The 13,751-nt window shown below is 39.6% G+C and overlaps 1 protein-coding gene across 1 annotated transcript in view; it reads left to right on the forward strand.

Annotated features, from left to right (window-relative positions):
* The window catches only part of LOC117523766 (ryanodine receptor 2-like), a 224,174-nt gene that overhangs the window by 48,829 nt on the left and 161,594 nt on the right, over positions 1-13,751 (forward strand). Inside the window, 10 exon segments of the mRNA XM_034185382.1 lie at positions 637-845; positions 1,901-2,075; positions 2,191-2,399; positions 2,539-2,725; positions 3,039-3,171; positions 3,460-3,574; positions 3,781-3,941; positions 6,286-6,445; positions 6,631-6,717; positions 6,998-7,224. Coding sequence (XP_034041273.1) covers positions 637-845; positions 1,901-2,075; positions 2,191-2,399; positions 2,539-2,725; positions 3,039-3,171; positions 3,460-3,574; positions 3,781-3,941; positions 6,286-6,445; positions 6,631-6,717; positions 6,998-7,224 — 1,663 coding nt within the window.

The following is a 13,751-nucleotide window of genomic DNA, read 5'->3' on the forward strand; positions in this document are numbered from 1 at the left end:
CCAAGTCAACACCAGCTAAAAATATGCATGGTGTGTGATGATTTTTATGATTTCATGAGTAAAAATGACTCAAGAAGACTGAAGGGGACAAACGATTAGAATGAAATAAAAGTAATGACAATGATTAAAGTGGTAGAAAAGGGAAGAAATTGAGGCAGAGCTGTTCGACCAACAAAATACAATCAGCTCTTCCTTGACACAAGAACAGTCTTTCTACATATACAGTACATGCCATACTCATCCCATCTGCTGAAACTGATTTAATCATTTAAATCACCTGGTGGAGTTGGTGGGTTCGAAAAAAATAACCCTGCACCCTCTTGGCCCTTTCTGGAATGTCTTTGGATATCACTGCTTGTAATGCATATATCACAATAATATTTATATTATGTTCTTTTAAGACTTAAAATATAATATGAAAGCACATTAGAACAACTTCATATCTCAATTTTCATATCACTGGCATGTTGTGTCCAGTATTGTAGCCGCATAAATATATTCGTGTGCTGTTGTTGAAGTACCACAACATTATTCAGTGTTGGTGTTTTTTATTTAATGGGGATTTAATGTGAATCCCTTTTTTATTTTAACAGATACTGTTTTTTTTCCCCCATTCTCTATTTCTTGGATTTGCAGCCATGTTATCAAACCCATGTTTGTTCTCTGCTGAGAAGTGCCGGGTGTTCAGACCAGATAAGATGTATGCTGTGACCCAGGGAAAGTGGTACTTTGAATATGAAATTCTGACAGCAGGAAATATGCGAGTGGGTTGGGCTCATCCAGGTTGTATCCCAGATAGAGAGCTCGGCTCAGATGACCAGGCGTATGTCTTCGATGGACACGAGGTGAGTTATACAAAGTTTGCAGGTAGTGACAAACATCCTAAATGACCTCAGCAACACTTCCTCTTACTGGCTGATTGAGATTTGAATGTTATACCTGCTACATTTTGTGCATTTCCCTGCCTTTGCCACTAATGTATGACCAATAGATGGCTGCCACTGAGATAGTCTCAGCTGACTGACAGATCCTGTCAGTTTCTTATTATATATGAGCCACTGGTAGCGTAAACACAGGTTTTGCATTTAAATTCTCTTCCTAACCATAAGGGTGAAATACAAAAGGTTAGTAGGTTAAGTTGGTATATTAACCTGAAAGCTGTGATTTTCAGTGGCATGAATGCAGCTCTTTTTAAAAACTGACTGTAGTGAACTTGGCCTGGAGTAGGTTTTTCCTCTTTAAATATTTCAGCTTAAACTGCCTCTTGCAGCACCAATTAAAGTATTTATTCATTTATTTATTTTTTTAAATCAGTGTTTTGAAGTACCATATTGTAAATTCGTAATGGTGCAATACTTTAGGGTTATTTGTGGGATGGAATTTTGTTGAAATGTGAAAAGGTGTTTTTCAAACAGGAAAGAAAAAATAAACCGATTAAGTCTTTTTAAATTTATTACAAATACTTTGACCTAAACAAAGTGATTTTCATATATTCCTCTTCATATGACAGTGTCAGACATTAATCCACTTCTTCAGTGTAATTTTTAGATCGGCTGCATCAGGTTTTAATTGTAAGAGGTGTGAATGTTTTGTGGTGGAGGATGGGGCGTGGGGATTGACCAGTAAGATTAAGAAAGTATGAATTTACATAATTAGCATTTTTGGTGGGGGAGGGGCACACAATGAATTAGAAGGCCAGGATTAACAAATAAAGCGGATAACCATTGTCGTGGTACCAGTTACCTCTCATTACAACTTTAGGATTTGTTGAGCCCGCTGACAAAAAGTAAGTCTTGGTATGTGGTCCATACTTTGCAACACATCCCTTGGTTCTCTGATTTAGTTTTTTTTTTTGTTTGTTTGTTTGTTTGCCCTTTGTTTCTGTCACTTTCGGTCATAGGCACAGTGGTACCATCAGGGCGGTGAGCCTCTTGGACGTCCATGGCAACGAGGTGATGTCGTAGGTTGCTTGTTGGACATAGAGAAAAGCACCATGATGGTCACAGTCAATGGAGAATTGCTGTTTAATGACAGAGGATCAGAGTTGGCTGCAAGAGACTTTGACATCAGAAACGGTCTGAAAGATTTTCCCAGTTCATATTGTGTATTGCACAAGCACTGGTTAAATTGGGATTTAATTATTTCATAGTAATGTCCTCTGTCTTGTGGTCCCTTTTCACATATTTGCAGGCTTACTGCCTGTGGTTAGTGTTGGTGTGAACCAGATGGGGAGACTGAACTTGGGACGCCAAATGGGCTCTCTGCAGTATTTCACTGTGTGTGGCCTTCAGGAGGGCTATGAGCCTTTTGCTGCCAACATGGCTCGTGATCCAGCCCTGTGGATGAGCTGGAGGCAGCCTCAGTTTACCTCAATACCACCTGATCATCACCATTTACTGGTGAGTCCACTGAATTATTTTCAAGGATGTCACAGTTATGACTTGTGTGATTCAGATTAAACTTTCTTGTGGGCCAATTTGTGTTTGTACTAGTTAATTGACAACAGAGAGATTATTGTGTCTGAAAATCCTGTTGAAGGTCACCAGAGTCAGCGGCTCAGCTGACTCCTTATACAGCATGAAGGTCTCTCGGCGGTCGTTTGCACACCATAGTGGAGTCAATGAGATGGAATTTTACCGTCTCAGCATGTCTGTTGAATGTGCTTCTAACCTCACGACCCCGTCAGGGTGCGTGCTTGCAATGGCCAGCAACACTTTCTCTCCAGGTTCGGAACAGTACACGTCACATCAAATCAAATGCAACTCACTTCACACGGGGCTGGGATAGGGCTTTGTTTAGTTCATCAGAGGTAATTTCATGATGGAACTGAAAGGGTAACAATTTATCATTGAAATTTTTTAAGGAACAAATCACAGCATGAACATTGAATAAGGAAGTTACTGTGATATTTGAATAGACAGGATTTTTTAGGGAGTAATACACTGTCCAGATTGATATTCTGCCATTCTGAACTTGATGAGTTGTGTGCTTTCAGCTCCCCAAAGCTTTGTTGCAATTAATTCCCACTGTCATTCTAGGAAAGAAAGAGCCGGAGGAAATGGACTCGGACTTTGAAGCACTGATGAAATCAGCCTGCAGCTTCACTGGCTCGAAAGATGAGCTGAACCAGAAGGATCAGAGCCAAGAGAAAACATCAAGACTGAAGCAACGGTAAAACAGACACACATATTTGGAGGATATCCAAAAAACTGTACAATATGCATTCTGATTAAGAAAGAAAACCACAACAACGTTGATAGCATTTTGTAGAGATCCTTTAGTTGGGATATAATCAGAAATGTGTCATTTAAAGAGGCTTTATTCTGCTCCATCAGAGTATATTTTCACTTAGAGAAGATAGTGAAGAAAAGAAATAGAACTGATTATTGTCACAGCATAATCATCATAAATGGACAGCGGTCACTGTGCCTGGTTTCTGTTAATTTTTTCTTTTGTCAGTTTCATGTTGAAGAAGACTAAACCAGGCCTCTTCAGCAGCAACTCATCTGCTCGACTTCTGGAAGATGTCCTAGTTGACAAAGATCACTGTGATCATCTTGTTCAGAGCTCCACAGTAAGAGCTTTATTTTCTCATCTCATCGCCACCAGATAACTTGTCACTAAATTACAGATATTTACAGTAGCTTTACATTTTTAAATGCTGATACAGTATTATTCATGTTTCTAATGAATGGCAAATGAGTGTGCCAAAGCTTACCAAATGGCTCTGCAGGATTTAGTGCATTACAAATGGCACAAACAGACATCTTTCTCTTTCAGTATTACTATTCAGTGAGGGTCCTTCCAGGCCAGGAGCCATTCAGTGTGTGGGTAGGTTGGGTCACCTCGGATTTTTGCCAGTATGACGTGACCTTTGACATGGATAAAGTCCACACTGTGACTGTCACTCTGGGAGATGATAGTGGCAAAGTCCAGGAAAGGTCAGTGTGTATTTTTGCAAGCTTCAAAATATCTGTTGGGCATTTGCGGCAGTATATTTACTACTGTTCTAATTTGGACAATTAGTTTTGTATAATACCTGTAATAACAGTCATTCTGGCACTACATTTAAAGGTTTTCAACCCCATTTTTTAATACTCACTGCATTTCTGGATCTCCTTAGAGCTATATTACTCTTACAAAAATAATTTAATTATTCACAGCACTTCACTTTTTTCAGATTTTGTTATGTCACTGCCTTATTCTAAAACAGAATAAATTTTTACCCTCAAAATTCTACTCACAACACCCGTACATAAGTATTCGCACCCTTTGCTCAATACTTTGTTGATGCACCTTTGGCAGTAATTACAGCCTCAAGTTTTCTTGAATATGATGCCACAAGCTTGTCGCACCTATCTTTGGACAGTTTTGCCCATTTCTCTTTGCAGCACCTCTCAAGCTCCATCAGGTTGGATGGGGAGGGTTGGTGCACAGCCATTATCAGATCTCTCCAGAGATGTTCAATCGGTTTCAGGTCTGTGCTCTGACTGGGCCACCCAAGGACATTCACAGAGTTGCCCTGAAACCACTCCTTTGATGTCTTGGCTGTGTGGTTGTCTTGCTGAAAGATTAACATTCGCCCCAGTTGGAGGTCAAAAGTGCTCTGGAGCAGGTTTTCATCCATGATGTCTCTGTACATTGCTGCATTGATCTTTCCCTCAATCCTCAAGTTCCTACCGCTGAAAAACATCCCCACAGCATGATGATGCTGCTGCCACCATGCTTCACTGTAGGGATGGTACTGGCTAGGTGATGAGCAGTGCCTGGTTTCAATCTTTGTGTCATTAGACCACAGAATTTTGTTTCTCATGGTCTTTGAGTCCTTCAGGTGCCTTTGGGCAAACTCCAGGTGGGCTGCCATGTGCCTTTTACTAAGGAGTGGCTTCCATCTGGCCACTCTACCATACAACCCTGATTGGTGGATTGCTGGAGAGATGGTTGTCCTTCTGGAAGGTTCTCCTCTCTCCACAGAGGAATGCTGGAGCTCTGACAGAGTGACCACCGGATTCTCAGTCACTTTCCTGACTAAGGCCCCCTTCTCCCCCGATTGTTCAGTTTAAACAGGTGGCCAGCTGTAGGAAGAGTCCTGGTAAATCTGAATTTTTTTCAATTTACAGATGATGATCAGACAATTAATGTGGTGTAGTTTTCAATATGATTGGAGTATCTTTTAATTTTGACCTCTGTGTAATTCTTCAATTGATCCCTACCGAGCTGCCTATTGAAAATTCAAATGGCCAATCGGTTTTTTCAAAAGAGTCATGTCTAAGGAGTATGTGTGCCAATTTTAATGCTTGTTTCCAGAAATGAACGATTGCTGGGGCCCCTTCACACATAGTGTGAAGAAGTACGACTCACGGCGAAACAGCTTGTATAAGTGAACCACGAAAACATCGTGCCGATGGGCAGGTGTGCACAATCCCGGTGTGACGGTTTGTGCACGTGACTGTGTCTGTTGAACAGGAACACAGTGCGAGCAGCTGCACCACATCACGCTGCTGATGTGGAGAACAATAAATTAAAAACCATCTGTATAATTAGTGAATATCACTGGGTTGATATGAATAATACATAAAAGGGGACGCAATACAGAACCCCAAGGTTAAAATAAGAGACATAGAGGAAGTGGACCCAAATAATAATTATGTTGCCTATACAAGATAAATGGCATAGGTAACATGATTATTATGCAATTCAACCAATATACTTTATGTATTTTAAATAAATACTGTTATTATTATTGATTTAGAGTAATTATATTTTATTAATACTAAATACATAAAGCTGAGGATTATGCATTTCAAATGAATAGGATTTATTACAGTAATGAATATGCATCATGTAAGGTTGATTTGGTAGGTTTGTATTAAAATGATCTAAAAAAAAAAGTAAATGGGAATTTGTTATGTAATAAAATTACATAAATCTTAAAAGTTAGGGTAAAATATTTCTGTGAGTGTGCACAATTTGACCAAATTTGCACTATGTGTGAAGGGGCCCTTACAGTTATCTGCTCCACTATTATTATGTACATGTGACTTCTTTTTTAATTTTTAATAAATTTGCAAATGTGTCAACAAAACCTTTTTCACATTGTCATTATGGGGTATTGTGTGTGGAATGTTGAGGAAAAAAAATTAATTTCATCCATTTTGGAATAAGTCTGCAACATAACAAAATGTGTAAAAAGTGTAGCACTGTGAATATTTTCTTGATCCACTGAAACTTGTAGACTTCATTTTACATCACATTTTTAGCAGTACACTGCCTGTTTCTGCACAGTGTGAAACGGTGTAGCTGTTACATGATATGTGCTGGAGAAGCCACGGGTCTGTCTCAGAGTCGCAGAAGTACAGGGCTGGAAATTGGCTGTTTAATTGATGTAGCCACTGGCCTGCTTACTTTCACTTCAAGTGGAGTGGAGATGGCCACCTTCTACCACGTAAGCCATCCACAAAATGTGGGATTTGTTTTTCCTCTAATTAGTTTTAAAATTTAATATACCTTACACTATGTATCGCGTTTGATAACACTTGGAGCGATACTACATGAAACTGATTATAGTGAATAATATTTAATGTGGTTTGATTGATTAAACTGTGGTACCACTCTTATAACACAATCCAGGTTGAGGCCAGCACAAGGCTGTTTCCTGCCGTTTTTGTCAAGCCCACTACCAGCAACATGTTTCAGTTTGAACTGGGCCGCATTAAGGTGAATCTATTAATTCACATAATCTAGACAAATACATAACAACATATATTTTTAACCTTTGTGTGTTTAGTAGTAGCTTGTTGATTTTTAAACTCATCAGATTTGAGAAATAGTATGTGATTTTTATTTCTTTTGAACAATTTCATTCAGTTAAGTTTTATCTTAACAATATGGTACAGCAGAATTGGGGTATTTTTTTTTACACTGGAATGGACTCAGTGTTTTGATTTTTCTTAGCTCATTTGGTGTCTTATCTCTACTCATGTTCCATTCTTTGCAGAATGTGATGCCACTCTCAGCAGGTTTGCTCCGTAGCCAGAGAAGGAATGCCACCCCTCAATGCCCCCCAAGGTTTCATGTCCAGCAACTCAACTCAATTTCTTGGATCAGAGTACCAGACAATCCATTAAGGGTGTTGGTAGACCGGCCAGATGAGCACCATGGTTGGTGTGTCCAATGCTGTGAACCTCAGCAATGTATGATTCTTCAGATTCCAGATGAAAACAGGTCAGAGAGTGAAAATCTTTCATTCCTCACCCCCATAATTTTCATTTATACATTTGTGAACATATAGTTATAAAAATGCCACCTTAAATTCTTTAATCAATAAGGAAAGTGTTTTTTTTTTTCAAAATGAAGGTAGCAATAAATTCTTTATAAGCCCTGAGGTTCAGTAGTGCTGGTGCTTGTTTCTGGATTCTGCTTGTGTGAAACGGATGAGAGTCTACGACGACTCCTCGATGGGACAGCGATCCATTGCAAATGAAGGAAGCCTCACATATTTACATTTATTTTGAATAAGTGGGTGTAGAAAATGAATGATGAATAAATGTCATTAACATAATGTGATTCATTTTTGTTAACTGTTGCTGAATGCAGAGCATGACTAGGAATTGTTTGACTCAGTGTGTGCATCTGTCTCTGTATGTCTGTGTGTGTGTGTGTGTGTGTGTGTGTGTGTGTGTGTGTGTGTGTGTGTGTGTGTGTGTGTGTGTGTGTGCGTGTGTGTGTGTGTGTGTTTGAGTGAGTGCATGTGTTTGATGTGTGTAAAAACTTTTGCAAATGCCATTGCTTTTAAAAATACACCTGTATGAGTTACTGATGTGATGATGTGATCCGATTGTATTTGTCTGTTTTATTGTTGTTTGATTCTGTGTTCTCCTCTTGAAACTTTGTTTTTAAGCTGCTTTCTTGGCCAGGCTTCCCTTGGAAAAGAGATCTTTGTGTCTCAAAGGGATTGACCTGGTTAAATAAAGTTTTAATAACTAACAGCGCACAACAAAGAAAACATCTGTCAAATGAGAAAAATAGCACGTATTGTCCATTCAGTGTATTAGCCTTTATGAATATGCGATTTGGGGTTTATACACCCAAGTATAAGTGCTTGTTCTGTTGGACCTCAGTGCTGCTTTTGATACTGTTGACCATAAAATTTTATTACAGAGATTAGAGCATGTCATAGGTATTAAAGGCACTGCGCTGCGGTGGTTTGAATCATATTTGTCTAATAGATTACAGTTTGTTCATGTAAATGGGGAATCTTCTTCACAGACTAAAGTTAATTATGGAGTTCCACAAGGTTCTGTGCTAGGACCAATTTTATTCACTTTATACATGCTTCCCTTAGGCAGTATTATTAGACGGTATTGCTTAAATTTTCATTGTTACGCAGATGATACCCAGCTTTATCTATCCATGAAGCCAGAGGATACACACCAATTAGCTAAACTGCAGGATTGTCTTACAGACATAAAGACATGGATGACCTCTAATTTCCTGCTTTTAAACTCAGATAAAACTGAAGTTATTGTACTTGGCCCCACAAATCTTAGAAGCATGGTGTCTAACCAGATCGTTACTCTGAATGGCATTTCCCTGATCTCTAGTAATACTGTGAGAAATCTTGGAGTCATTTTTGATCAGGATATGTCATTCAAAGCGCATATTAAACAAATATGTAGGACTGCCTTTTTGCATTTACGCAATATCTCTAAAATCAGAAAGGTCTTGTCTCAGAGTGATGCTGAAAAACTAATTCATGCATTTATTTCCTCTAGGCTGGACTATTGTAATTCATTATTATCAGGTTGTCCTAAAAGTTACCTAAAAAGCCTTCAGTTGGTTCAGAATGCTGCAGCTAGAGTACTGACGGGGACTAGCAGGAGAGAGCATATCTCACCCGTGTTGGCCTCTCTTCATTGGCTTCCTGTTAATTCTAGAATAGAATTTAAAATTCTTCTTCTTACTTATAAGGTTTTGAATAATCAGGTCCCATCTTATCTTAGGGACCTCGTAGTACCATATTACCCCATTAGAGCGCTTCGCTCTCAGACTGCGGGCTTACTTGTAGTTCCTAGGGTTTGTAAGAGTAGAATGGGAGGCAGAGCCTTCAGCTTTCAGGCTCCTCTCCTGTGGAACCAGCTCCCAATTCAGATCAGGGAGACAGATACCCTCTCTACTTTTAAGATTAGGCTTAAAACTTTCCTTTTCGCTAAGGCTTATAGTTAGGGCTGGATCGGGTGACCCTGGACCATCCCTTGGTTATGCTGCTTTAGACGTAGATTGTGGGGGGGTTCCCATGATGCACTGTTTCTTTCTCTTTTTGCTCCGTATGCATCACTCTGCATTTAATCATTAGTGATCGATCTCTCCCCCCTTCACGGCATGTCTTTTTCCTGGTTTTTTCCCTCAGCCCCAACCAGTCTCAGCAGAAGACTGCCCCTCCCTGAGCCTGGTTCTGCTGGAGGTTTCTTCCTGTTAAAAGGGAGTTTTTCCTTCCCACTGTTGCCAGGTGCTTGCTCATAGGGGGTCGTTTTGACCGTTGGGGTTTTTCATAATTATTGTATGGCCTTGCCTTACAATATGGAGCGCCTTGGGGCAACTGTTTGTTGTGATCTGGCGCTATATAAGAAAAAAGTTGATTGAAGTTGAAGTATGTAAAATTCTGGGAGGGAACACGCAAATAGGTGATGTGTACACATGCAGCATGATTTATCAAGGTCAAAAGGAATTTAGCAGGCTCTGATAGTGACTGTGTTTTGGGAGATTAAAACCTTTGCCTTCATGTTCTTACTGCACTTGACAGACTGCTGTTCCAACAGCATATAGGCCACTGTTTCCTCATACACAGAATAAAAAAATCATTTATTGTCACCATTGGACATATTTAAAGAGTTAACAGGTCACTTTATGTTTGTTTATTTAAGAATAAATGTCTCCATGTATAACGGGACTAGAGTATAATGTAGTGCAACTCATTATAATTGCATTCATTAATGTGTCACACAAATAAATACACGCACAGCTCAGAGTCTGTGTGAGATGATACATGCATGTCTGTGCACGCTGTGTGCAGACAGTTCTGCTGTGTCATGGGCACATTCAGTTACGTGGCAGAGTTCGTGCAGAATGAAGCACAAGTCATATACATACCTGCAAGTGGCTCATTTAATTATAGCCACAAACGTGCAATATTCTCATTTACATACTGCTGTCTACATCACATTACCCCAAAGGTTTTCGTTGCCCACAAAACTTTGCCCTCGTTGTCTGGGATCTTAGTAAATCACACCCTAAATTGAAACTTAGTACAAATAAATAAATAATAGTAAAATAAAAAAAAATAAAAAATCACTTCAGAAAGACCTCAGATAAGTTTGATGTTGGGAGCATTTTGATTCTAGGTGTAGCCACCAGGGGGCAAAATCTCTGAAACCAAATGAGCTCATATAAATTTATATTATATTTATATTACACACACAAAACAATAACCAGAAATAGACACACCTGCACAATGAGGAGTTGAACTAATACCTCTCTAAGTATTCTTTTTCTTTCTTTCTTTCTTTCTTTCTTTCTTTCTTTCTTTCTTTCTTTCTTTCTTTCTTTCTTTCTTTCTTTCTTTCTTTCTTTCTTTAATATTTATTTCATTCATTTTAAAGAAAAAAAAAAACAGAAAAGCAGAAATAAAGCATCACAAATCACCTGAATGAAAAGGAGCAGAGAGAAGAACAAGTCTTATTTTTTCTGCCCCCTTTTACAATACAATCTTTCAATATCCAGCGTCATTATTCAACATTATTTAACAGATTGCATTTCTTTGACTTGTCACATACCACTGACTTATTTCATAAGTATGACCATTATTTAGTAGATTACATCTCTGACAGGTTACATTTTAAACTTAAAACATTTTAAACATTATTAACAGATTACATTTTTTGGCTTTCTCACAGCCCACTGACTTATTTCATAGTTTCATACTTACTTAATACAGCTAGTTTAATACATTTTTTTAAAATAACTTAAGCAACCTTAATTCTTTGATTTCTTTGTTGAGATTGTTCCATAATTCAATTCAATTCAATTTTTCAATTTTTTTTTTTATATAGCGCCAAATCACAACAAACAGTTGCCCCAAGGCGCTTTATATTGAAAGGCAAGGCCATACAATAATTATGTAAAACCCCAACGGTCAAAACGACCCCCTGTGAGCAAGCACTTGGCTACAGTGGGAAGGAAAAACTCCCTTTTTGTTGTGTGGGCCGCTGAAGAGGAGGTACTGCTGGCCCACCACCATCAGAGGGCGCCCTGCCTGGAGTGCGGGCTCCAGGCACCAGAGGGCGCTGCTGCCTTATGGGAGCAGCCTGGGTGACAGCTGTCACCCATCACCGGACACAGCTGTTCCACTCAGCACAGAGGTATATCAGGAGGACGGCGTCTCCACCTCAGTGCCGAGATATCGCCTTTAGACGAAGGTAACGTTCTCTGCATTTATATTCTGACTAAATAGCTAACAGATTTGTTAAACCTTTTCAGGACAGCTGAATTGCTTAGATAAGTACTCACCTGCCTGTCATACTGTAACTGGAGGTGGAGGCGGCTTCTCCCCTCTCCGTTGCTGGGTGCTGTCGCATCCACGCCTGTGTTGTTGCTCTCTCCCGCCAGCAGTACCGGATCCGACGAGCGGAGGCAGTGGCCACCTGGGAATTCGGGACTTGGCGGTTCCAGTATTTCCAGGGTTCGGTGGCAGAGGAGATCTGGGTGGTTTCGGTTCGACTGAGACGGACGTCTCCTACCTTCGAGCCTGCCCACACGACACCAGCGGATTCGACCCCAAATTGTGATTGTTGTATTCATTGTGCTCGTTTCACAATAGTAAACCTTGTTATTCACCTTCCTCCATTGTCCGTTCATTGCGCCCCCTGTTGTGGGTCCGTGTTCCTACACTTTCACAACACTTTTAACAGGAAGAAACCTCCAGCAGAACCAGGCTCAGGGAGGGGCAGTCTTCTGCTGGGACTGGTTGGGGCTGAGGGAGAGAACCAGGAAAAAGACATGCTGTGGAGGGGAGCAGAGATCGATCACTAATGATTAAATGCAGAGTGGTGCATACAGAGCAAAAAGAGAAAGAAACAGTGCATCATGGGAACCCCCCAGCATTCTACATCTATAGCAGCATAACTAAGGGATGGTTCAGGGTCACCTGATCCAGCCCTAACTATAAGCTTTAGCAAAAAGGAAAGTTTTAAGCCTAATCTTAAAAGTAGAGAGGGTGTCTGTCTCCCTGATCTGAATTGGGAGCTGGTTCCACAGGAGAGGAGCCTGAAAGCTGAAGGCTCTGCCTCCCATTCTACTCTTACAAACCCTAGGAACTACAAGTAAGCCTGCAGTCTGAGAGCGAAGCGCTCTATTGGGGTGATATGGTACTACGAGGTCCCTAAGATAAGATGGGACCTGATTATTCAAAACCTTATAAGTAAGAAGAAGAATTTTAAATTCTATTCTAGAATTAACAGGAAGCCAATGAAGAGAGGCCAATATGGGTGAGATATGCTCTCTCCTTCTAGTTCCCATTAGTACTCTAGCTGCAGCATTTTGAATTAACTGAAGGCTTTTTAGGGAACTTTTAGGACAACCTGATAATAATGAATTACAATAGTCCAGCCTAGAGGAAATAAATGCATGAATTAGTTTTTCAGCATCACTCTGAGACAAGACCTTTCTAATTTTAGAGATATTGCGTAAATGCAAAAAAGCAGTCCTACATATTTGTTTAATATGCGCTTTGAATGACATATCCTGATCAAAAATGACTCCGAGATTTCTCACAGTATTACTAGAGGTCAGGGTAATGCCATCCAGAGTAAGGATCTGGTTAGACACCATGTTTCTAAGATTTGTGGGGCCAAGTACAATAACTTCAGTTTTATCTGAGTTTAAAAGCAGGAAATTAGAGGTCATCCATGTCTTTATGTCTGTAAGACAATCCTGCAGTTTAGCTAATTGGTGTGTGTCCTCTGGCTTCATGGATAGATAAAGCTGGGTATCATCTGCGTAACAATGAAAATTTAAGCAATACCGTCTAATAATACTGCCTAAGGGAAGCATGTATAAAGTGAATAAAATTGGTCCTAGCACAGAACCTTGTGGAACTCCATAATTAACTTTAGTCTGTGAAGAAGATTCTCCATTTACATGAACAAATTGTAATCTATTAGACAAATATGATTCAAACCACCGCAGCGCAGTGCCTTTAATACCTATGGCATGCTCTAATCTCTGTAATAAAATTTTATGGTCAACAGTATCAAAAGCAGCACTGAGGTCTAACAGAACAAGCACAGAGATGAGTCCACTGTCCGAGGCCATAAGAAGATCATTTGTAACCTTCACTAATGCTGTTTCTGTACTATGATGAATTCTAAAACCTGACTGAAACTCTTCAAATAGACCATTCCTCTGCAGATGATCAGTTAACTGTTTTACAACTACCCTTTCAAGAATTTTTGAGAGAAAAGGAAGGTTGGAGATTGGCCTATAATTAGCTAAGATAGCTGGGTCAAGTGAAGGCTTTTTAAGTAATGGTTTAATTACTGCCACCTTAAAAGCCTGTGGTACATAGCCAACTAACAAAGATAGATTGATCATATTTAAGATCGAAGTATTAAATAATGGTAGGGCTTCCTTGAGCAGCCTGGTAGGAGTGGGGTCTAATAAACATGTTGATGGTTTGGATGAAGTAACTAATGAAA

The sequence above is a fragment of the Thalassophryne amazonica genome, chromosome 13 (assembly GCF_902500255.1).
Source record: "Thalassophryne amazonica chromosome 13, fThaAma1.1, whole genome shotgun sequence".
Taxonomy (NCBI): Eukaryota; Metazoa; Chordata; class Actinopteri; order Batrachoidiformes; family Batrachoididae; genus Thalassophryne; species Thalassophryne amazonica.